A 25,422-nucleotide genomic window follows, 5' to 3' on the forward strand; every position below is an offset into this window, starting at 1 on the left:
ATATAGCAGTGAACCTAAATAGGTAAAAATTCCTGTCTTGATAAGGCTTAAATTTTCATGAACAGGCAATAAGTTATACAAATAAATAAAATTATATAGCATGTCATGAAGTGACAATTCCTAAAGAAAAAAAATTGAAGCAGAGAAGAGTAGAAAGTTCGTTTTCTTGAAAGCAGGATAGAAAGCATTTTTTTTTAAAGAAACATTAAATAGGTGACATTTGAATAAAAACATAGAGGGAGGTGAATAAGGGAGGCATGTATCTGAGGGCAGGAACATTTCAGTCAGGGGGGATAATAACCCCAAGACCATTAAGTGGGCATTCAGGTCTGGTATTTTCCAGGAACAGTAGGAGACAAGTATAGCTCAGGAAAGGAGGAGGAAGTGAAGTTAGTGATCACAGAAGTGAAGGATGGGTAAGGCACCCTGAGGAAGTTGTCTGTTTCTCAGAGTAAAATTCAGTTGGAAGATTTTGAGCAGAGGTTTGACATGATCCAACTTAAATTTTAATAGGTTCCCTGTGGCCACTGTGATGAGAGTAGACAGAAGGCGAGCAAGGGCAAAGCAAGGAAATCAGCCAGGAGCCTATTCCAGTAATGCAGGAGAGAGCATGGAGACGTGGACTTACGTGGTCGCTGTGGAGACTGTGAGATGTGATCAGATTCTGGATGTCTTTGTTAAATTCTAGCAATCAGAATTTGTTAATGAATAGAAAAAGAAGATTTAATGAGAAAAGAGTAGTGAAAAGATAACAGTTTTTATTATCCAACCAAATTCATAAATTCTATAAATCTTTAAAACTTCTACCCTCAGATATTTCCATTGCATTTTGGTTATAACTTGAAATTTTATCTATAAAAGGCAGATTAGTTGATATTTTCTGTTTCTTTTCTCATACCCAGAGACTAGACAATAAAAGGCAAGTGTTATTCAGTAAGCAGAAGAGAGGTGAGTGAGCCTTTAGGTGATACTGAGCCAAGTCAAATTATTACCATGGTACTTAGGAGGGGGCAAAGAACTTGGGGAAGGGATGTAGTTGACTGTCACATAAACAACTTTCTTACATTTTATTTTTGGTAAATGAGATCTTGGTTTTCAATTCCTTTTGTTTCTAGCTGTGCAGTTCTGTCTTGTTCACAATTGTTACATCAGTACCCAGAGCAGTTCTAGGTTGGTGATTTTAAAATATTTTGTTGGATTGATTGAATGTAGAATGGATGAATGAAATATTTGAATGAATGAATAATATGAATAAATGATAATAAATTAAGATAATAGGAAAATCATTAAGAAAAAGTTCTGAGTTATTGAAATTTTCTTGAAGGAAATGTTTCAGACCTAGGTCTTGAGCTTGATTTGACAACAGTGGTAATTCCTTCCTTTGTGATACAATACTGTTGTCACATTGCATTGCCAACAGAGTTGTTCCTGTAAATATCTGTTGAGGAAGGACCATGTCTTGTTATCTGTCATAAACACTGCCTTGATTATATCAGGTGATCAATGAATAAAAGAATGAATGAATCTGTATTAGTGGAGATTGTGGAAAAGAGAAAGAATATTGTATATAGGGGATCATTATAAATGGAGGAAGGAATGTTGTATTAGAAGAATTTACTTGATGGTATGATTATAGTTGTGAATGCTAAAATACTAGTACTTTCAAAATACCTATTACATAGGTATTTTCTTTTTCTGCTCAATAATCAATACAATACCATGTAACCACTGATCTAATTACATAGGTATTTTGAAAATATTGTCTGTCTATCTATCTAAATAATTTGAAATTGAGCAAAAGTGTACTAATTTATAAAGCATTTTTCTGTACTTCAAATATTTTCTAGAGAAGTATGGTTGACAAAACAAAGCTAATATTGTAATAATAATAATAAATTATCCTCATTCCACAGGCTTTCCAAACAGAGAATATACCGTTGTCTGTACTCTTACTTCTAGCTGCTAATAATGTCCATCATTAAAGAAATAATGAAAATATGTTTATTTTTTCATAAAATTTAAAATTTATGTTTTCTAATTATTTAAAAACTATACATTTGAAATATGTTTTATGTATTTAGTTTCATTGATCTGAAGTCTGTAATTTCTGAGGAGGTTGCTAGTAATAGCTAATTATAATGCTATGATAAAAGTCTCAAAGTGTAAAACAATTACTAGCCTCTGGTATGAATTATATTGGACTTGTCATGTAGCCTTTTCTAATCTCAGGTTATCATTGTTTGAATGTAAAGGGAATGAAAAGATAGAAACAGAAGTTATTGGAAGAATGCCAAGATGCTCACAGATTTGAAAGAGAATTTGAAAAACCAGGCCTTAAGTAGGTTAGTAAACAGAGTTTTTCCATTGGAAACTCAAAAAAGTATCTCTTGAATACTGATGTGAGGACACAGCTTCAACCAGTCAGTGTTCATGTATGTAAGATACATTAACAGTCTGATTGATCTAGATGTTGACTCATCATGATAAACAATTATAATATAATATGGAATGGAGTAGTTGCCCAAAGGCAAAAGGAGGGTTACTATCAAAAGAAAAGAGAAAAAGGATGTCAGATAGGTATGAAACCCTGATGGGTTCTTTTAATAGCTAATGGAGTATCACTTGCATCTGAGATTGCATTTTTCTACCTTTCTGTGAAACTATGAATTGAAGTGGAGTTACAATATTTGTATATTTTTTTGGTTAACTCAAATTTTGTTAATAATTGATTTACAGACAGTAAAATACATGATATAATGGTATACATTCCTATGAATTTTGGCAGTTATATACATTATGTATTCAACTGCCCATCCCCATCAAGATTTCCTTGTGTCAAACATCTTTTTTTCTTTTTCCACTTAATAATCATAACACTATATCAAGTAACTATTGATCTAAATTTCGGTACTATGGATTAGTGGTTTGTCCGTTCTACAACTTTATGCATAAAGGGAATCATAGAGTATACACTCTTTTATGCCCTGCATTGTTCAGTCAGCATAATGTATACAAGATTCATCCATATTGTTGCAAGTTATTTTTTTTATTACTGTATAATATTCATTTGTGATACCACAATCTATTCATAGATTTATGGGAAGTTTGGTTCTATCTATGTTTTGCTGTTATGGATAAGTCTGCTATAAATATTTATACATGTCAGATATATGTTTTTATTTCTCTTGGGAAAATTCCTAAGACTGAAATTGTGGAATTGTATGGTAAGTGTATGTTTAACTTTATGTAAAATTGCCAAACAGCTGGGTGCAAAAGTAGTACATGCTGATGGGCCCAGCTGTTTGGGAGGTTGAAGTGGAAGAATTGCTTGAGCCCAGGAGCTCCCCAGCAGCCTCGGAAACACAGGGAGACTTACTTACCCTCCACCCCAAAAAACGACAATAATAAACAAGCAAAAAACTACTGTTTCCAGAGTAGTTCACTATTTTACATTCCCATCAGCAATGCATGAGAATTCCAGTTGTTCTACATCCTTGCCATCACTTGGTGTTTTTAGTCTTTTTAATTTTAGTCATTGTAGTATAGTTGAGATATCTTTGTGGCTCTTTTTAAAAAATTAACTATTGAAGTATAATTTAAGTACAATAAAATTAACCTATTCTAAGTGTAAAAGTTGATGATTTTTGACAGATGTTTGTACCCATGTAAACACCACCGCAATCCTTATTCCTAAATTCTCTTACTTGCCTGCCCATCATTTGCTACCTAACCCAAACAATCCTTTTCTGCATTTTGTAATTGTAGATTAGATTTGTCCTTTTTTAAGAGTTTCATATACATGCGGTCATAAAATATTTGTTCTTTTGTGAGCCCCTTGTTATTTATTGAAGAGTATGTAAGCTGAAAATATTTTTGAATTGGAGATAAAATACCTTATAATTCCTTTTTATATCTCTCTTGGGATATGGAGATATATAGTTCATACAACATGCAATTTAACTCACCCATTGAAAGTGTACAAATTAGTGTTTTTTTGTTATCTTCATAAGGCTGTGTAGTCATCACCATAATCTAATTTTGAAATATTTCATCCCTGACTAGATACCCTGTCTCCACCAGCAATCTATCTCTATTTGTTTAAAAAATATGTTATTTTTTATTTTGGTAAAATACGTATAAAATAAAATTTACCACATTAACAATTACATTCGTAATGTTGTGTAGTTATTACCTCCATCCATCCCTGTAACTCTTCTGTCTTGTAAAACTGAAATTCAGTACTCATTAAACAATAATTACCCTTTACCTCCTTCCCCCAGCCCTTAGCAGCCACCATTTTACTTTTCATCTTTATGATTTTTGACTATTGCAACTACCTTATGTGAGTGGAAACATATAGTATTTGTCTTTTTGTGCTATAGGATTAGTTCACTTACCATTGTAACCTCAGGGCTTATCCTCACTGTAGCATGTGTTAGAATTTCCTTCCTTTTTACCCTGAAAATGTGCCATTGTAAGTTTATAGTACTTTTGCTTATCCGTACCTGTTGATGGATACCTGGATTGCTTCCACATTTTAGTATTGTGAATAATGCTTCTATGAACATGGGTACAAATATCTTGTAGAGATCCTGCTTTCAGTTCTTTGGATATATATCCAAAAGTATAATTGATGTATCAATTTTCCCAGGAACTGACATTCTGTTTTCCACAGTAGATACACCATTTTATATTCCTATCAGCAGTGCATAGAGGTTCTGATTTCTCTATATCCTTGCCAATACTTAACTTTCTTTGTGTTTTTTTAAAATGGTAATCCTCCTAATGAGTGTGAGATGATATCTCATTGTAGTTTTTTTTAAAGACCCATTTCTTTTTTAATTTTTTAAAGTTGTAGATGTACATAATACCTTTATCTTATTTATTTAATTTTTATGTGGTGCTGAGGATTGAATCCATTGCCTCACATGTGCTAGGCAACCACTCTACCACTGAGCTATGACCCTAGCCCCACTCATTGTCATTTTAACTTGCATTACTCTAATGATCAGTGATGTTGAACATCACATGTGTTTGTTAACCTTTCATATATATTCTCTGGAGAAATATCTGTTCAAATTCTTTGCACTTTTGCTTTGAATTGGGTCATTTTTTTTTATTTGTTATTGAACTAGTATTTGCTTTGCTTCTGCCTTGCCCCCCATTTGGTACCAGGGATTGAACCCAGGGATGCTTTACAACTGAGCCACATCCCCAGCCCTTTTTTTGTATTTTATTTAGAGACAGGGTCTCACTGAGTTTTCTTAGGGTCCCACTGAGTTTGCTTAGGGCCTCACTGAGTTGCAGAGGCTGGCTTTGAACTCAAGACCTCCCTGCCTCAACGTTCTGAGCTACTGTGGTTACAGGCATGCACCACTGTGCCTGGCTTTGCTATTTTCCCTTACATCTAACTTTTTTCATTTAGCATGTTTCTGAGATGCATGCATATAGTTGAATGTACCTGTAGTGTGCTTTCATTGCTGGATAGTATGCTAGTGTACCCATATAATGTGGTATACCCAAAACATTTGCCTGCTGTTGAGCATTGGGTATTGTGAATAAAGCAGCCATAAATATTAGTATACAAGTTTTGGGGGCATATATTTTCATTTTGGATGAATATTTAAGCGTAGAATTGCTAGGCATATATTTTCCTTTATTTGTTTATAACAACTGTCAAAACAGTTTTGAAAAGTTGCTTTATAATATATAAGACTTCCTATTGCTTGACATTAATGTCAAAACTTGTATTTTCTGATTTAATTTTAACCATTTGAGTGTGTGATTAAATCTTACCTTGGTTTTAATTTGTATTTGCCTGATGACTATTTACTTTGAACATCTCTATATATGTTTATCAGCCATTTATATTCTTTTGAGAAGTGTCTGATCAAATCTTTGATATGAGAGACTAGATCCAAAGTTTGCATTTTCTCAACCCTTAATATTTTTTTCCATTATACGGTGGCATTCCCTAGTGAAAATGTGAACCAAAATCTTACTAAGCTCTAATATTTTAGTTCTTTTCCAACATTGGAGAGTATTTTCTTAAACATTTTCTGTTATTTAATATTTGTGAGATATTTATATTTAGAAACTTTGCTTTCAACAAGGGGGATAATTGACCTGTCACTAGGAAAAGATGCTTCTATTGAATCTGCGATCTTGAAAACCAATTTTACCACTTGCTTGACTTAATTGAAAAGTTTCCAGACTTGTCAGTTTTTAGATGTCTGTGTATCCTCTGCTATATTAATCTGTGGATTTCTTTCTTTCTTTTCTTATTTTTTTTTAACCAGTGGAACTTTACAACTCTCAAAATTTATAGCAAGTATCTTACCCTTTGCTTTATCTATCTCCATTCAGCAGTTCACCACTGTAAAATTGACCCCACTCTGACAAATATGTAAATTAATGTTTTTCAGAATACATGAACTCCTTTTGGCACTTGGTTTCCAGGTAGCTGATTAAACATTGAAGTCTTAGTTGTTCATGTGTTTGTGTTTAATTTTCATTTTCTTTTTTTTTTTTTTTTTTTTTGTGAATGGGCAAGGGAAGGAAAGAAGAAATTGGTATGGTAGAAAAGCAAAGATGGAAAGGTTGTGATTTTGTTTTTTCTGTTGTTGTTTTCCCCAGAGAATATCACTTACCCTGCAGAGAGCTGCCCATAGTCCTGGATGGGACAGCTTGCCTGCTTAGTAGCCCTCAAAAACATTCATGTCATTTCATACCTGTGCTATGCTTACTACTTGGGAACTTATTAGTTAAGAGAACAGTGTCAGAAATATTTTTATAAGGAAACATCTCCTGTAATACTGCTTTCTTTTGTTCACCTTATATAGTCATGATGTTAGGTTTATCAAATAACTTTTACCTCTACATTCTTTCCTTTATCAATGTTATTTTCATTAAGAATAATGATTATTATATCAAAGAATGAATTTAATTCTTCACTAATTTTTGCATTCTCATTGAGATTTTCATTTGTGACTGTTAAACCTCTCAATCTGATGAAAGAAATAATGTTAAAAAGATTAGTTTAAGATATTGATTTTACTTGTTCTGACATTCTTAGGCATTGTTTTTATGGATGTTTTGCTTAAATGAGAATTTCTGTGCCAAATGCATAGATCTTTAAAAAATTTTCTAAAATACTGTTTTAGTATCAAGAAGTAGAGAAACATTTAATGTTTTGGTGCCTGGCGCATTCCTATAATCACAGTAACTTGAGAGGCTGAAGCAGGGAGATCGAAAGTTCCAGGTCATCCTCAGCGATTTGTGAAAAACCCTATCTCAAAATACAAGATAAAAAGGACTAGGGTATAGGATAGGGGTTGTGGCTAAGTGGTAGAGTGCTTCCCTAGTACCCGTGAGGCACTGGGTTCGATCCCCAGCACCACATTTATTTATTTATTTATTTATTTTTTTTTAATATTTATTTATTTTTTTTTAGTTTTCAGCGGACACAACATCTTTGTATGTGGTGCTGAGGATCGAACCCAGGCCGCACACATGCCAGGCGAGCGTGCTACCGCTTGAGCCACATCCCCAGCCCAACCAGCACCACATTTAAAAAAGAAAGAAAAAGAAAAACTAAATAAACAAAAAGAACTGGAGTATAGCTCAGTGGTAGAGCATCCCTGTGTTCAATTGTCTGTAACCTCCCCACCCCCCAAAGAGAGAGAAAGAGAGGAAGAGTATTTCATATTTCATATCATTAAGGAATTACTTTGCTCTTATACATATTTCAAACTATACTTCCCCTTTACAGTGTTCCCTATCCCCCTTGTACAGTTATCTGTTTTTGTTTTATTAATGGCCTTCTCTGTTTCTTGTTTGCAGGCAGCTATCAATGGTGTAATACCCCAGGAAAATGGCATTCTACAAAGGTATGTTGTAAAGTATAAAATAGAAAGTTGTTAATTTTTTGTTTCAATTAAAAAAAAAAAAAAATATATATATATATATATATATATATATATATATATATATATATATTTAGTTGTATGTGGACACAATATCCTTATTTTGTTTTTATGTGGTGCTGAGAATCAAACCCAATGCCTCACGTGTGCCAGGCAAGCACTGTACCACTGCCACAAAAGCAGCCCTCTTTGTTTCACTTTTTAATAGAGGATTTGATTTTTGTTGTGAAAGTTCATTGTTCTTTCAGACATTTTTTTGTTATATTAAGTCCATAAAGTCTCCAACTTTTAACTGTATAATATTTTTTTGTATTGGGTAACATCATCTTTTAAGGTTGTTTATTTTATTATTAAGAAAACTTTTAAAGGTCATCTCTTGTTTTATAGGATGGAAGGAACCGAATTCTTTAAACCGTTGATTGGCACTGAGAAAATGAAACATGGTTCAGAGTATGTTTGTCATAATGTTAACTATTCAGCCTTTATCTCCAAGATGACTATAACTCCCCACTCCGCATTTCGGTTTCTAAATCATATGATGGCATTCAACAATTTGAGTAAATTCTTAATAATGAAACTTTACAGAACACTGAACTGTTTTTTCTGAAACACACAGTGTTAACATGTGGACTGGTTTTGTTGATTTTAATTCTTAGTCAAAAGGTAAAATTGGAAGATGAAGCCAAGAGAACCATAATAGTTAAAACATTAAGTTAAAAATACCTGGTGCCTGCTATGTGTGGGGCACTGGGTTTAATTCTCAGGACCACATATAAATAAATAAAATGGAGGGATTATGTCCACCTACAACTAGAAATTTAAAAAAAATTAATAAAAAAGAACAAACTAAAAAGTCATAGAAGGTAAAACCATTCCCCCTTCCAAGTGTAGTGTAATTACTTGATCTCCTCCCACCCCTGCCTACCCTTCTCAATTCAAACTTTGGCTGTGTTTTGGAGGCTGGGATTGCTAAATCACTGAAGCATGCTCTACTAAGTACAGATGAGGCAAATAGAAAACAGTGGACTAGGAATAAAGTTGTTTTGGAGACAAATAAAAGTGCTCTTGCAACAGCTTCAAAAAAATTTCGTCCTGAATTGCAAAATGTGCTACATTTTGTAGGAAACTGTATATTTAGGATGAAAGCAAATTCTCTTGGTACTTGTACCACCCTTAATGATTAATGAATGGTTCTAGGTGAAGCCTGTTCCCCCACGCCCTTTTAAAAAATTGTCAGAGTTTTATCCAGAGTAAATGTGGCTGGCTTCCAAAATCTGTACCAGCCATTTGTGTGTGTGTGTGTGTGTGTGTGTGTGTGTTTGTGTGTGTGTGTTCAAAAGCAATTCAGTTCTATTGAAGCCCTGTCTAGAAAGCAAACCAGATGATTACAGAAACTTCTTTCATGCTCAGTTTTTAATTTATTGGGGTAGAAAGTTTAGACTGCTAAATACGACTCCAGTTTCATTCTTAAGTGTTAATTACCATGTTTTTGTGTGCCACACTGTTTGTTGTGGTAAGCCCTTATGGGTTTGGCTACTAGTTTCTGAGTACAAACTGGATATATTTTAAAATTGATAGCATTTGCTATGATTGAATGTAGAAATTCCCTTTCCCCTGGAAGCATTCTGACTCTCTTGTTACAGATGATACTTTTACCTAATATATTTTTTGACTAGAAATTCAGAACTGAATCGTTTTCTAATAAAGTTTCTATAATATTTGGGGTTTAAATTTGATCAGATTGGATTTTGTTTGCTTCTTTCAAATTAAAGGAATGAATCTTAATGTCTGTATAAGAAAGTCATTTGAATCTTGTATGTTTTTTTCAACTATTTCCTTATTGTTTTCTTTTTTGAAATCACTGTGGGTTTGACATAAATGAAAGTTCCTCTTGTGTGTCCACTGAGCAGAAGAAAAATGAAAAAGGGCTCCTTGTTTTCTCATAGGTTTAACACAGAAAGCAGAAGATACAATGCTAGAAATTGTACATGAAGGGACTTAAAAGAACCATTGTTTTGTATGTTTGATTTTTAAATAAAGTTGAATATAGTGTGTGTATACAGTTGACTCTAATTTGTCAGTTCATGCCTTAACAGATTCCATAGTTTATTGAAATAGCTCTATTATTCAGTGTTCTTATGACATATTGAACTTTTTGATAGAAGGAATTAAATACTCACAGAAATGATATTTAGTTTAAAAATTTTTTTTAACAGAAGTTAGTTATAAAAAAATTATATTAAGTAGGCCAAGTCTGGAGGTACACGCCCGTAATCACAGTGGATTGTGAGGCTGAGGCAGGAGGATCACAAGTTCAAGGCCAGCCAGCAGCTAAGCAAGCCTCTAAGCAACTTAGGGAGACCCTGTCTCAAAAAAAAGGGGGGGCGGGTGGATAGGGATGTGGCTCCCTGGGTTCAATCTCTAGTTACCTATCCCCCAGTGTATTAATTATAAACAACCTAAAGGAGGTTTTAAAAAATTAATTAGTGTGTGTGAGTGTGTGTGTGTGTATTTTTTTGTTGGGGAGGAATCCTTATGCTTTATTGCATTTTTTGAAGTAAGATTTTTATGTAAATCTAAAAGTGGGTCTGTGATTTTTAATGTACCCCTAAGTTTAGGGAGAAGAAACTAACATTTTTTGAATGCTGAAGGTACTTTACTAGGCAACTGACATATTTTTTCCTCATCCAATTGTGATTGTTCCACAGCTGCAAAACTCTCCAAGTTTACATGGGTTTGAACAATGTCACAAATATATTAGAACATTGTAAATACCGTCTTTGAGTTTCTCTTTTTAAAAGCCATGCCTTTTCTTCTATAGTGTCTCTCTTCTTGAACATTCATAAGAAAGGCATGTCACAACTTTTGTTTTAAGATTTTTTCCTATGGATAAAAAAATAGAAAATCAATACATATATGTAGTGTCTTTGTCTCACAACTTTTTTTTTTAAAAAACAACTTTGTTCTTACAATTTTTATTTCAGTTGTAAGCTAATAAAGATAGACATTATTATCCCTAATTTTATAGGCAGACAGACATTGAAGCATATGATCCAGAAGATAGAACATGATGATGATGGAGTTAAGAATGTAAGCAAGTGTTCTTGGCTCTTCCTTCAAGGTTTCTTTCTTTAGACAATATACTTATATTCCAACAAAATATACTTATAATGTGTGTGACATATACAGTCATAAGAACAAACTCAGTACCACCATCACCAAAACAAAGAAAAAACACTTCCCAAATTAATAATGGGATTTTAGTCATTTACTAACGGAAGTATTTGTCATTTATGTGATGACCCAGACAGGTGTATAGTATGTTTATCCATTGTTTAATATATTAAGGGCACATAGAGAAGATAGGGTTTATTTTCAACCTTGACCATTATGCCTTTAGAATATATAAATGCAGGTTTTCTCGTTTATAAAAGTGCCCATTTTAAAAATCAAACAATTCAATTCTCAAGCTTATCTCTGAAACAGAATGTGTGTACTCACATGTGCCCGCATGTATAAGGTGCTCAAAGTTGTTGCCATGGAATGGGTTTTTTAAAAATTGAAATAATAAACCAGTATAGTATTCCTGTTTACTTTGCTTTAATTTACTGCCTTCCAAGGGCCTCGTGTAGAGGATTGAAGTTTAGCTCTAAATTAGATTTCTCCATAGAACTTTCTTACCATTGTCTTTTTAAAAAAACAAAGAAAAAAAGAAGATATAGTTCATTTAGCTCATGGTTCTGGAGGTTGGAAATTCAAGATTGGGTACTATATCTGGCAAGGGCCTCATACTGTGTTAGGATATGGCAAAAAGCAGAAGGGTAGATGATATATAGAAAATACAAACATGAGATAGACTGGTGATGTAAATCAGTGGTGAAGTTCTTAGTATGCACAAAGCCTGGGTTTCATTTCTAGTACCAGAGGGGAGAAGAATACAAAGCCCAGGTATCCTTAATGGGTGGTAAGAAGGGCGAGAAAGTGTCCAGTAGTAAAGTTACTGAACATAGTTCAACTTGAGTGGACAAATGGGGAAAAAAAAAAGAATGCTTCACGAATTTGCATGTTGTTCTTGCACAGGGGTCATGCTGATCTCTGTATTGTTCTAATTATAGTGTATGTGCTGTCAAAGCAAGCACCTACCACAATCCTTTTAAAAATTATTGATTAGAAAGAATAATGAGGAAGTGAAATTATAGGATTGTCATTTTTATTAACAAAAAATTGAATATTATTTTTAAAGTTTGGATGTCATTTTAAAACTCTCCAAATTTTAAATTCATTATTTTTTGAGTGAACCTGAAATAAAGGAATTATAATTAATAAGAAAATTTCCAAAAACACAACTTTGTAGCTAGGCCTGGTGGTGTGTATCTGTAATCCCAGCTTCCCAGGGAGACTGAGACAGGAAGATCGAAAGTTCTAGGCCAGTTTGGTCAACTTAGGGAGACTTTGTCTCAAATAAAACAATAACAACAAAAATGTTGTGGCTGACAAGTATACCAGATAGTCTGCTATGATTAAAAATATTATACTACTTCTGAGATTTAGGTCTTAGTAAAGGAATAATAACAAACACCCTAGTGATTTCAACAGAATTTCATATAGGGAATCAGTTACAAAGATATGGAGAGGGTTGAAAGAGCAAAAAGGTGATGCTGAGACAACACAAATGAAATGATTGCAGAAAACAGCTGAATTACTATGCTCAAATGAAGGTAGTTCTTGCTAGTTGATGAAGAGGGGAGACGAAGGGTTATTTCAGATTCATAGCTTCAGTATTCCCTGAGATGGGTAGGCTGGGTTGAGGCCTGTTGGGGGACCGAAGTCAAGGCTCCAACTCCAAGCTAAAAAGCAGCTTTAGCTTAGATTAACTGGAATGGTCCTTGCTGACAACATAGGGCACAAAGGAAAGTGCTGTAGGAATAAAGGACAGAGTTTGGGAGAGGTTGAAGTCAACAGAACTTTGAAGTCCAGAGGGAAAGCCCTAAAAACTTGATCTTAGACACATGAGAAGGAAGTCCGGTTTTGCTGGCAGTCCTACAGGATGTGAAAAGGCTTGTGAAAAAAGTGTTGATAAAAAGATAACATCAATTATGATGCTAAAACAGAGTGAGTGCCACTGTAGGAGTGACCTGTGCAAGGTTGGTAGGATTAATGTACAAGGTACATTTTGTTAAGTTATTGAACATAATGAAAGAAACCATTACTTAATTTCTATGCACATTTTTTTTTTTTGGCACTCGGAGAAATAGCCTGGTGTTTTAGTCACTGATATAAAGCATATACCATATCCTTTATTAAGGTGCAGCCCCAAGCTTTGAGGTCACTTTGTTTTATATATTGAGTTTTGCTTATGGAGTTTCTAGTAAGCCTGTTTTGTTAGGTTAGCTAAGTCTGATGGCATATACAAATGAGCTCAGTGCTGTACTTCTTTCATTGTGAAATGAGTTCATTAGTTAGAACCAGGCTTATGTTGAAAGCCATAGATGAATAAGATATTTTCCAAACCTATGAATGGTAGTACTAGCCGAAGCATTACTGTCCGAGAATACAATTTTATATCCAGAAAAATGGTTCCCTCCCTCCCTCCCTCCCTTCCTTCCTTCCTTCCTTCCTTCCTTCCTTCCTTCCTTCCTTCCCAGTGAAGACAGATCATTGCCTCTTCCCTTATTGGAAAAAAAAAATCTATTACCAGGAAGTCCATGTTCTGCCCATGCCTAACCTCTATCCCTTTGTACATTAATGTACAAGTAGCAAGTGGGAAAAAAAAAGCTGACTAAACAACAATGTCTTCTTATCTGTTATTGAGAGCCTTTTCTTTAATGGGTAATGTATAGGAAACATTTTATGTGTGTTCCTCATTCTTTCTAGTTACCCAGTTTTCCAGTTTTATTCTTTCCAAGTCCTGATCATTCTCTAGCGCATTAATTGTTTGTGATTCAAAGAAGATTTGTACCTTAGTGACTCTCCTTCCAAATGAAATGGCCAACCTGTGGTGCAATTTTAACTTATCCCCACTAGGAGGCTTTTCTTTCACTGCTGTTTTTCAGGCATAACTTTGATTGAGGCTATAATATTGGATCAGTCAATTTTTGGTTGGTGCCAGCATATTATACGTACCTAATTTTTCTCTTCCCAGTCTTAACTTTTTTCTTCTTTCGTTAGCTTACTTATCTCTTAGTTATTGATGGGAAATGCAAGGCAAAGCAACAGATATTTCATCCCAACATGATTTTGACAACTGGACCCCAGAAGCTTTATTAAGTTAGTAGACTCCTATTAAGACAGCAGGCCCTTGCATTTTTTTGAGTTGTGTAGCATGCATGTGTTATATCAAAACATCAGTTACTACTTCTGTTCTTTTAGGTTCAATCCTCATTATCATCAATGTGATATTGTTCTGTGGAACGTCTAGGTGATCAGGATCTTTCTGGATTAGATTATTGTGACAATGGCAGGAAACTAACATAGTATCTTCAGAAAAAGACAATGAAGGTATACTGTGTTGGTTGAAAGTAAATTGCTTGTCATGGTGCTTGCAAATTAGTGTACAGAATAAAAAATATGTGGAAGATCATTTGCTAATAACCCTAACTCTGTGGATCAGGAAATCAATGTAGGATTTCTGGCAGTTACTGTGTCTTTCTAGTATGCATTTGGGACCTGGGGGAATAACTGTAGGGAAAGTTGACAGATTGAACTTACTTGAACCTACAAAGAGCCAGTTTGTGCCAAGACTTCATTTACATTGTGACCTTTCACTTTGAAAAATCTCTAGGAATTAGCATCATTTCAGGAGGCAGAGTCTGTCAGTGCCCTAAAATTTTGAGTATTTTAATTAGTACACAGATAGCTAGTAAACAGCTTCAGGTGTCTTAGGGAATATCTTAGAATAAAATTTACAGTACACACTTGTGTCTCTGTTGTATTGTTTTTGTGGGGTCCAGAACTCCCATTTAATCCAGCGATTTTATGTCTGTAAACTACTTGTGCTTAGAAACTCTGGGAGTGACTGACTATCCATTTTGGTTACTGAAGTTGAGATTTAAGCTGCCAGGTTTAAAGTTTCTGTTGTTCATAGATCAAGTAATGTTTTAATGGCCTGACCTTAAATTTTTTTCCATAGAAATACTGAGGCTTAGTGAAGCACTACTAAAGGTCTCTGCAAATTGATTGCTGCTTTTGTCCTTTAGTGTAATTGCTCATATTTTTTCTTATCATTAAATTTTGCCATTTGATTTCTACCATTCTGGTATCTTATCATGCTCATTAGGAAGACTGTCAGTGGTATCTTGTACTCATTTCATTCCAGCCCACAGAAGAAAGCCACTACAAAGTTTTTCAAGGATATAGATTCGTTTACTAATATATTTTTTAATCCTAAAATGTAGTGTCCTTCATGACTTCATGGATGATGTTGTAGGAGGGTATATGTACAGTAGACATAAATGGGCTAACGAGCTGAAAGACACTTCTTAGAAGAAGATATACATTTGATCAACAAATATATGAAAAAGTGTTCAACATATCTAGTAATTAGAGAAATGCAAATCAAAACTAAGATCTCACGCCAGTCAGATTGGCAGTTTTCAAGAATACAGACAATAATAAATATTGGGAGGATGTTGGGGAAAAGGCACACTTATACATTGCTGGCGAGACTGAAAATTGATGCAGTCAATCTTGAAGACAGATGCAGATTCCTTAGAAAGTTTGGAATGGCACCACCATTTGACCCAGCTATCCTACTCCTCGGTTTATACCCAAAGGATTTAAAATCAGCATAGTACAGTAATGCAGCCACATCAATGTTCATAGCAGCTCAATTCACAATAGCTGAACTGTGGAAGCAACCTAGATGCCCTTCAGTAGATGAATAGATAAAGAAAATGTGATATATATACACAATGGAATATTACTCAGTATTAAAAGAGAATAAAATTATGGCATTTGGAGGTAAATGGATGGAGTTGGAGAATATCATGCTAAGCAAAGTAAGCCAATCCCCCAAAATCAAAGGCCAAATGTTTTCTCTGATAAGTGGATGCTGGTCCATAACGGGGAGGGGGAGGCATGGGAAAAATTGAGGAACTTTGGGCAAAGGGGAGAGAGGGCAAGGAGGGTTCATAGGGGCAGGAAAGATGGTGGAATGAGATGGACACCATTACCCTAGGTACATGTATGACTGCACATATAGTGTGATACTATCATGTGAAACCATAGAAATGTAAAGTTGTACTGCAGTAGTGTACAATGAATCAAAATGCATTCTGCTGTCTACAAATTTTTAATTATAATAGCGGTAGAGAATTAGACCTAGTCTATGGTAGCAAAATGAATTGAAATATATTCAGTTAGAGATATGAAATATGAAATATAATTAAGTCTAAGAAAAATAGGAGTGAGATTGATTTGGTGAAGAAAAACTTTTCTTTGAAGGAATAGCTTATGTTCTTTGGTGAAATGTTAAGGACCAAGGTAAGATAAGATTAATGAAGACAGTTGTGGTTATTAACATATGCTACAGGATCAGAATGGAAAGGTAGGATTCAAATCAGGGCTTTAAAGGGTACTCTATTAGAAGAGCTGTCAGGATTAATGGAAAGATTAAGAAATAAAATGTACAAAGACATTTTTTTCTTTAATTTCACTTTAGGGATGGTGTTTTAGTCAGCTTTTCAGTGCTGTAACTAAAGGATCTGACCAAAACAACTGTAGTGGAGGAAGAGTTTATTTGAGGGCTCACAGTTTCACAGGTCTTAGTCTATCAAATCCGGCTCCATTTCTTGGGGCTAAAGATGAGGCTGAACATCATGGTGGAGTGTGTGGCAGAGGGAAACAGTTCACATCATAGTAATCAAAAAGCAGAGATTCCACTTGCCAGATATAAGTATATTCCCAAAGCCATGCCACAATGCCCACCTTCTTCAGCCACACTCTACCACTTCAGTTCCACTCAGCTATTCCCTATTAGGGGATTAAATCACTGATTGGGCTAGAATCTCATAACTCAATCATTTCTCCTCTGAACCTTTACTCTCATGTGAGCTTTTGGGGGTTACCTCACATCCAAACCATAACAGGTGGTATGGAATGGATTGCAGGGGAGCAAGAGAATGTAGTAAGAGATTAGTTGGGAGGCTGTTTATGTTAGTTGGTACAAGAGATGATTGTGACTTGGATTAAGGTAGCAGTTTAAGAGAGTAAAGGTGGATTATTTATCTAAAAGATTTAGGAGGTAAAATTGAAAGAACTGATTAGACTTGGGAGTTGAAGAAGAGAAGGCATCAAGGATAACACCAGAGGTTTCTGGATTGGGCTGCTGATATTAAGAATAATCAAGGAGGATCAGGCTTGGGGAAACATTAATGAAGGTTTAGATACACTGAGTTTGTGGTTCGAGATCTCACTAGAGTACTAGCATTGTCCAAATATAATTATTTTTCCCATTTTACAAATGAAACAGCTATTAAGTAGGCAGATCCATGATTTCATTTTTCTTAAGAAGAAAAAAGATTTGAAACATGTTTAAATGTTATTTACAGAATTGGGGCAGGGTTGGGGAGCGGAGAATCCAGAACACAGGAGTTACCAAAGATACTGGAAAGGAAAGGAGGGGTATAATCCTTAATGTAAAGCTAATAAGAAGATGGTATTAGATTTTTCATATAGGAACAATGATGTCCCCTGTATTTTATATGAAGAGAGAGTGAGGGAGAGTGCATATCTGGGTTAGTTTGTGGATTTGATGTTAAGGGGGAATTCCTCTTGATGTTTTCTCTTTTCTCTGTGGACTAGGAAAAAAAAAAGTCTTTGAAGACCACGACTTAGAGGGGGTAGAAGTGAGGAATAAAGCTGTAAAATTTCCAAATAGTCTTTGTGGAAAGTAGAGTTAATGAGTCAAATCATGACTCAATTAGAGTGTGTGATATTGTGGCCTTTGGTCCCTGAAAAAGATTTATTGGAGGAAGTGGAACTTAAGTTTGGTCTTGACTCATGGGTGTGTAAACTTCATAGGAAGAATATAGAAGTCAAGGATGAAGAGGGTTCTTAGTAGTATTCTATAATGATCTATTTGATGATAATCCTCCTTTTCTGTTAACGTTGTAGTGATTATGGAGGTGAGACCATACCAGGCCCTGCATTTGATCCAGCAAGTCACCCAGCTCCAGCTACTACTCCCTCCTCCTCTTCAGCGTTTCGACCTGTGATGCCATCTAGGCAGATTGTAGAAAGGCAACCTCGTATGCTGGATTTCAGAGTTGAGTACAGAGACAGAAATATTGATGTGGTACTTGAAGACAGCTGTACTGTTGGTAAGAATTTCTATACCATAAAGTCCTCACAAATGAGTAATTAATTAGGTATATATTCAGTTGAAATTCTTTTCTTTTGAGTTGATTGCTACCAAGAAGGGTTGTGGGGGGGGTGGGGGACAAATTGAAACTGATGCTTTCCCATACAGGTCGATTATTGTGTTCTGTGTTGAGTTTGAGGTAAGTTTAAGAATAATTGTTTTTTGTTGTTCCACATGGATGAGATGGTGTATGATGCTCTTTTAGGGCTGATGCAAATCAAAAATACTATAATTATTGGGAACATTGCATACCAGTTTTATTACTAAAACACATTCATTTTTTTGTAGTATGTTTCTTAGTTTTGTGCAGTAACAGAATACCTGAGCCTGGATAATTTGTGAAGAAAAAAAAATTATTTTCTCCCATTTCTGAGGATTGGGAAATCAAAGATCAAGGCACTGGCAGGTTGAGTGTCTGGTGATGGCTGCTTTCTGCTTCCAAAATGGTACCTGGATGCTACATCCTCTGGAGGGAGGACTGCTGGGTTCTCACATGGCATAAAGCAGAAGGGCAAAAGGAATGAGTTTTCTTTGTCAAGCCCTTTAATAAGCATCTCTAAAGGGCAGAACCCTCATTGCCTAATTACTTCTTAAAGGTTCTACTTAATACTCTCACATTGACACTACCTGATATATTCAAAGCATGAAAATCAGATGTGAGGTATGTTTTCATCTTTTTCTTTTTTTAATTTTCTCTCTCTGCCAGTTGAAAAATCCTATTAAAGGAAACTCAAAATATGTGCTTGCCATTTTTGGATAGACTTTAACTTACTTTAAGTAACTAAATTACTCTAGCTTAACCATATTGAAGTCATATTTGGTTCAGCTTATTTGATCCAATTTTGTTATAGACTGAGAAATTGTATTAATTTCTATTTTAATGTAGTTTTGCCTTAAATCTAGATAAATTTTGAAATTTTGCCTTTGTTCATTTTGTGGGAAATCATTTTGTAATACAATTTCACTAATTGGCATTGAGAAACAAAACTGTTGAAACACTAAACAATAATCAGACTATATTATTCTCTCCTTAAAACTGTTCAAAAACTTTTCATTGTTTTTTAGGATAAAATTTTAACATGACTTGTAAGTTCCTGCTTAATTAGGCCCCTGCCTATATTTCCAGTTTTACCTTTACCACTTTTTCTCTCTTACTCACTGAACTCTCATAATTGACTTTTTTTTCTGTTAACTGAATGGGTCTATAGCATTTGTTCATTTGTTTTCTTATGATCTTCTAGCTGGATGTTCTCATTATTGAAGGTAAAATATTGAAATCCTTTACTCTAATTATGTTGATTTCTGTTTCTGCCATCAGTTTTATGTTTGCTTCATATATTTGGGTACTCTGATGCTATATATTTGTAATTTTAATTGACCCTTTAATTATCATAAAATATCCTTTGTTGTCTTTTGTGATAAGTTTTGACTTAGTTGGTTTTGTTTATGTAAATGTGGCCACTCCTACTTTTCATTATTATTGGAATGGGATATTTTTCTATCCTTTGTGTATCCATAAATCTAAATTCAGTCTTTTGTAATAGCATACACTTGAATCTTTTTTTAAAATCCACTAAACTACTCTTTATGTCATTAAAAAAATCTTTAATAATATACAAATTTTAATCATATACATTCTCTTCTGTTTTATTTCTCCCCACTCTGGATATTTTATGTTATTGTCATAAATGATACATCATTTTATATTGGGTATCCATTATTTTGCTGGTTTTTTTTGCACTTTTAACTTACATAGCAGGTTAACAATGACTTAAACACCGTAATATAGTATTCTGCATTTGTCTATACATTTAGTTTTACCAATGAACTTTATATCTTCATATGCTTTCTTGTTGCTGTCTAGTATCCTTTTGTTTTAACTTGAAGAATTCACCTTACCATTTATAATGAAGGTGCTAAACTCCTTCAGCTTTTGGTTATCAGGGAAAGCTTTTACTACTTTTTCTTTTAAGATTTTTTTTAGCTGCAGACAGACATAGTCCCTTTATCTTATTTATTTATCTACTTATTTATTTATTTTAAATATTTATTTTTTAGTTGTAGTTGGGCATAATACCTTTATTTATTTATTTAGTTATTTTTATGTAGTGCTGAGAATCGAACCCAGGGCCCCGCAAATGCTAGGCAAGCGCTCTACTGCTGAGCCCCAGCTCCAGCCCCTATTTATTTATTTTTTATGTGGTGCTGAGGATCAAACCCAGTACCTCACATGTGCCAGGCAAGTGCTCTATCACTGAGTCAGAACCCTAGCCCCTCTGTTTCATTTTTGAAAGTTCATTTGCCTGATAAGAGTTTTCTCGGTTTGCAAATATTTTAATTTCCTTACTATTGCCATTTTGTTTTTTTCTGTCTTAATGACTTTTGTTACTGCCCCCCCCCCCTTACTCAGCTGTGTCTCTCAGTGGGATATACATTCCCACTCCCTTCTGATATACAAGGTTTCTGACTTCTGACAATATAATAATTAAAATGTGTCTTTGCTTGGACTTCTTTGTCTTTTTTGTCTTTGTCCTGGTGAAGTCCTTTTGGTTTCTTGGATCCGGATATCCAGTTCATTCCTCAGATTGGGAGGTTTTGGTCTGTTATTTCTGAAAATAAACTTTCAAGCCCTTTGACTTTTCTCTTTTTTGTGAGTCCCATAATGAGCAAAGTGGTTCACTTGGTGATGTGGACCAGGTCTCTTAGGCTTGCTTCAGTCTTTTTCTTTTTTTCCTTCTCTGGATAATTTTGTAATTTCAGGTGATCTGTTTTCAAATTTGTGAATTTTTTTTCTTTTGCTTTATCAAGTCTGCTGTTGAATCCTCCAGTGAATTTTTCAATTCTGTTATTGTGTTCTTCACCTGCATAATATTTTTTTTTTTTTTTTGCTGGGGGATTGAACTAGGGATTAAACTCAGGGGGCACATGACCATAGAGCCACACCTCTAGCCCTATTTGTATTTTATTTAAAAACCAGGGTCTCACTGAATTGCTTAGCACCTCGCTTTTGCTGAGGCTGGCTTTGAACTTGTGATCCTCCTACCTCAGCCTCCTGAGCTGATGGGATTACAGGTGTGTGCCACCATACCCCGCTGGATAATTGTTTTTAACAATTTCTCATTGTTGATATTCTCATTTTCCTCATACATTGTTTCCATGAGCTCATTTAGTACCTATTATTTTTCAGGTAATTTATATCCTTCCATTTGTTGGCATTGGTTTCTGGAGATTTAATTTACATCATTGTTTTTTCCTTGTTTCCCTGTTTCTTTGTGTGTCTTTTAACTGTTGGGATCAACCTCACTCTCTTCCCCAATAGCTGCCTCTTTTCAGTCTTTATGGACTTAGATTCATACAGGGAAAGAACTTTGATACCTTTTCTGTGAATGCACCTTTGGATTTACATATGTAAGTTTGTAGAGGGATTTGCTGATTTCTTTTTTTAGGAGTATGCAATCTCTTACTCTGGTGTCTTTCTATAGAATTACAAGTTCTTTGGAAGAGCTGTAAGGTGCAGTCCTTTTCTTCTTAGTGGTTTGCAGCCTTTTAGAGTACTGTGGGTCTCATCAGTGCTCTGAGTTGAGTAGCCGACAAACTAGAACCTTGGGTGGTGTCCCTCAAAGGTGGACTGTTGGATGTACACTGCACTCTCTCCAAAAGAGTGTTTAGTTGTATTAGTTGTATTAGCCCCTGTTGGCTGTACTGCAAGCTCTCTGAAACAGCACCAAGCTGTCTGGCTGTCCTTTGTTCTCAGTAGCTTGCAGGTATGTAGAGTGTGTTGGGTTCTGTCAGCCCACCAAAACAGATGAGATAGAAATCAGTGCCTTGAGTAGCATCCTGAAAATCTGGAATGTTGGACACAGGCCTCAATTCTTTTCATTCCCAGGAATGGTGTGTAGGGATTGTTAAGTGAGCATGTGTTAATCTAATCCATCATCTTTGTTGTTAATGGCTCTCAACCTGGTACCCTTTCCTGTCAGTGCTTAGATTCAGGCATGACAGAAACCAGTCCTTTAGGCAGCCTTTGAAAAAGCCTGACTACGGTAGATAGGTTTCAGTCTTCTCTTACTTTTCCAGGGAGAACTTGAGAACTGGGAGTTTTCTCAATGAGTCCCAGGGAAAGATTATGCTATAGACTTTCCTGGTGGCTTCTTTGTGTCTGGTTTCTTTTTTACCCAGAGTATAATCATCTCTTAATTGATTTCTTACAAAGGTTTTTTTTTTCCTGATTTTTAATTTTTATTGAATTGATATCTCCATAAAGGGTCAGAGAATCTGGGGCTTCCTGTTCCATTATCTAGTTGAGGTTACCTCTTTCCTGTATATTCTATTGTGTTATTTATTTCCTCTTTCATAGTACTTAATGTTTTATAATATATTTTTTTCTGACTAGATATGTTCTTCTTCTTTTTTAAAAATATATGGACACAATACCTTTATTTTATTTGTTTCTATTTTTATGTGGTGCCAGGGATCCAATCCAGTGCCTCATGCATGCTAGGCAAGTACTCAACTACTGAGCCACAACTCTGCCCCCTAGATATGCTTTTTGAATACTAAGGCCATTTCTCTTTATTGCTGTGGTTTCATTATTAAGCGCATGGCTGTTTAATAAATACATACCTGTTGACTGAATACAGTTACGTTTTAGGGAATTGATTATAGTTTTGAGTTGCTTAATGATGGAATACATGTTTGTTAGGCATTTCAGCATTGTATGAACATGTAGAGTATACATACATAAACTAAGATAGCTACAGTGTCACTAGGTGATATCATCCTAGGAATCAACATTGTATATGCACTCTGTTCACTGAAATGGCGTTGTGTGGCACATGACTATATTTGTATGAAATTACTTTATTAATAACATATGTTCAGTTTGCCATTCAGGGCTGGCATGTGTGAGGCTTCAGTTTCTTTTCATACTTTGTATGACTAGGACCACTGAAAATGGGCATGAGTTATACAACCTTCCACCTAGATAACAAATAAAACCTCTCATTATTTTTGGCAGAAGAAAGTCCTACATTCACTAATGTCATGTTTCTGAACGTTCTGTGGATTGAAAGAAACTCCTGATTATTAAAAGGAAAGGATAAACAATTTTAATAAAAAATTAGCTGTGAAACAGAACAGGGTTTATGTATTGGATGAGAACTTTTAGATAAATCACACAATTTAAAAGGCAGTAATACAGATGGTTAGAAGTATGGATTTTAGGGCTGGGGCTAGCTTGGTGGTAGAGCAGTTGCCAAGCATCTGTGAAGCCCTAGGTTCAATCCCTAGCACTGGGGGGTGGGGAGGAGAGAGTGGATTTTTCAGTCAGACATACCTATATTTTAATGCTGATTCTACCATTTAATTGATGTGTGATCTTAGTATATATTGTATTGTCTTAGTCATTTGGAGCTGATATAACAAATATACATATTCGGAATGGCTTCAATAAAGAACAATATTTCTTATGACCCTAGCATCTGGGAAGTAGAAAATCAAGGTGCCTACATATCTGAGATCTGCTAGGGTTCTACATCTTGATTTGAAGATAGATATCTCATCAGTGAATCCTTACAAAGCTCAGGACAGTGAGAGAAATGAGCTCTGTTTCTTCTTACAAGGCCAATCCCAACATAAGTCTCTACCTTTATGAGTTAATCATTCCAAAGATTCCCACCTCCAGATACCATCACATTGAGGTGTAGGGTTTCAACATAGAAAGAAACATTCAATCCATGTCATCATTTAGTCTTCTCAAAGCTTAAGATTTCTTAATTATAGTAATATAGCTATCCTATCTTCTAGCCATATTTTTAGGGTTAGATGTTTTTAAGCTGCGCATGGTGGTATGAGCCTATAGTCTTAGCTAAATGGGGAGGCTGAGGACAGTGGATTGTGTTAGACCAGAAGTTTGGGGCTAGTCTACATAGTGGGACCCCATCTTAAAAAAATATTGTAGATAAAATGCTTAGTTTTTAAATATAAAAATACTTATTTAGAGTAAAAACTTGCTAAAGGGTAGTCTATGCTGCTGCTTCTGCTTTAGCCACAATTACTTGTGCTGCAGCTGTACACTTCAAAAACATCTGGCTCCCCAGTTATTTAGTAAGAAATTTACATCTTTTTTTGCTTGTTTAAGGTAACTTTTTACAGAAATAGAGATCCATAGCAGTAATGGAATACACTTAAAGTACTACTTTCTGATGTAAAAACCTACAGTCTTAGTCTACAGATTTCAGAAACCTTACGTACATGATCAGAAATTATGAAAATTAGCTATTATTTTCAGAGTTTCAAAGAGCAAGTTTCTGCAGTTTTCCTTATAACCTGTATCAAGGACATGTTTTACCACTCCCCCCCCACCCCCCCGCAAAAAAAAAAAAACAAACAAAAAAACCAGTTCCTTTATGCTGATGTCAGTCCATGCTCTTGTTTGATCTGTAGTGAAAATAGATAAGTTTTTGTATTAGCTTTTCTTCTTATAAACAAAGACATTACCATATGCTTTCTTTTCTCAGGCTGAATAATCTAATTCTATTAATTTTCCTCAAGGGCTTATTTTTTTAAACTTCTTTATTCATATAATTTTATCTGTGCCTTGCTTTTTTGCAGATGTTAAATAAACTAGACAGTCATTCTATTGTTGTGTTTTAATGATGCACTTATTAGAAGTATTTTACTTTAAAATGTTAGTTGTATATTGCCCTCATGATCATCTTTGTTAATTCTTTAAAATTCTTCCCCCTACCCAGTCACATGTAAAGGGATATACTTAAACATTTTTCAGTTTGGGTTCTATCAAACCGAAAATTGAAACTTGATCTTTCTATCTTAGCATATTAAAATATAATACTTGTGGAGTACATACTATTTACAAGCTACTGTATTAGCTATTTTACATACTATGAAGATTCTTTGAGTTATCTAACCTTTGTCTTCAGAAGAAATTAAAGCTATTTATAAATATTGAAAATATTATAGTTAGATACAATACGAAAGAACAGTCAGGAAAAAAAAGAAAGATGAAATGAAGGTAAAGCAAAATAATAGGAAGTCAAGTGCATTCTATGATGTGCAATATTCTACCTAGCATTGAAACACACATCTGCTGACACATTTTCAACCAGTGATTCTGAA

At 34.7% G+C, this 25,422-nt stretch overlaps 1 protein-coding gene and 1 non-coding gene across 3 annotated transcripts in view; one reads left to right on the plus strand and one right to left on the minus strand.

Annotated features, from left to right (window-relative positions):
* Positions 1-7,800: 7,800 nt before the first annotated feature.
* Positions 7,801-25,422, plus strand: part of Faf1 (Fas associated factor 1) — a 287,958-nt gene continuing 270,336 nt past the window's right edge. Inside the window, exons 1-2 of one of the 2 annotated variants that reach the window (XM_046468956.2) lie at positions 7,801-7,889; positions 18,039-18,244. In XM_046468956.2, the coding sequence (XP_046324912.2) occupies positions 7,816-7,889; positions 18,039-18,244 (280 nt within the window). In that variant the 5' untranslated portion in view covers positions 7,801-7,815. Of the gene's footprint in view, positions 7,890-8,298; positions 8,376-18,038; positions 18,245-25,422 lie in introns of those variants that run through there. The other variant, XM_058570760.1, reaches the window with a different exon arrangement.
* On the minus strand, positions 11,961-12,064 carry LOC124075432 (U6 spliceosomal RNA). The gene has a single exon (XR_006846049.1). It is a non-coding gene; the product is annotated as a U6 spliceosomal RNA (small nuclear RNA).

Source organism: Marmota monax, unplaced genomic scaffold (genome assembly GCF_021218885.2).
Source record: "Marmota monax isolate L192 unplaced genomic scaffold, Marmota_monax_Labrador192_F-V1.1 WCK01_AAM20220418_F8-fsc00008, whole genome shotgun sequence".
In the NCBI taxonomy this organism is placed as follows: Eukaryota; Metazoa; Chordata; class Mammalia; order Rodentia; family Sciuridae; genus Marmota; species Marmota monax.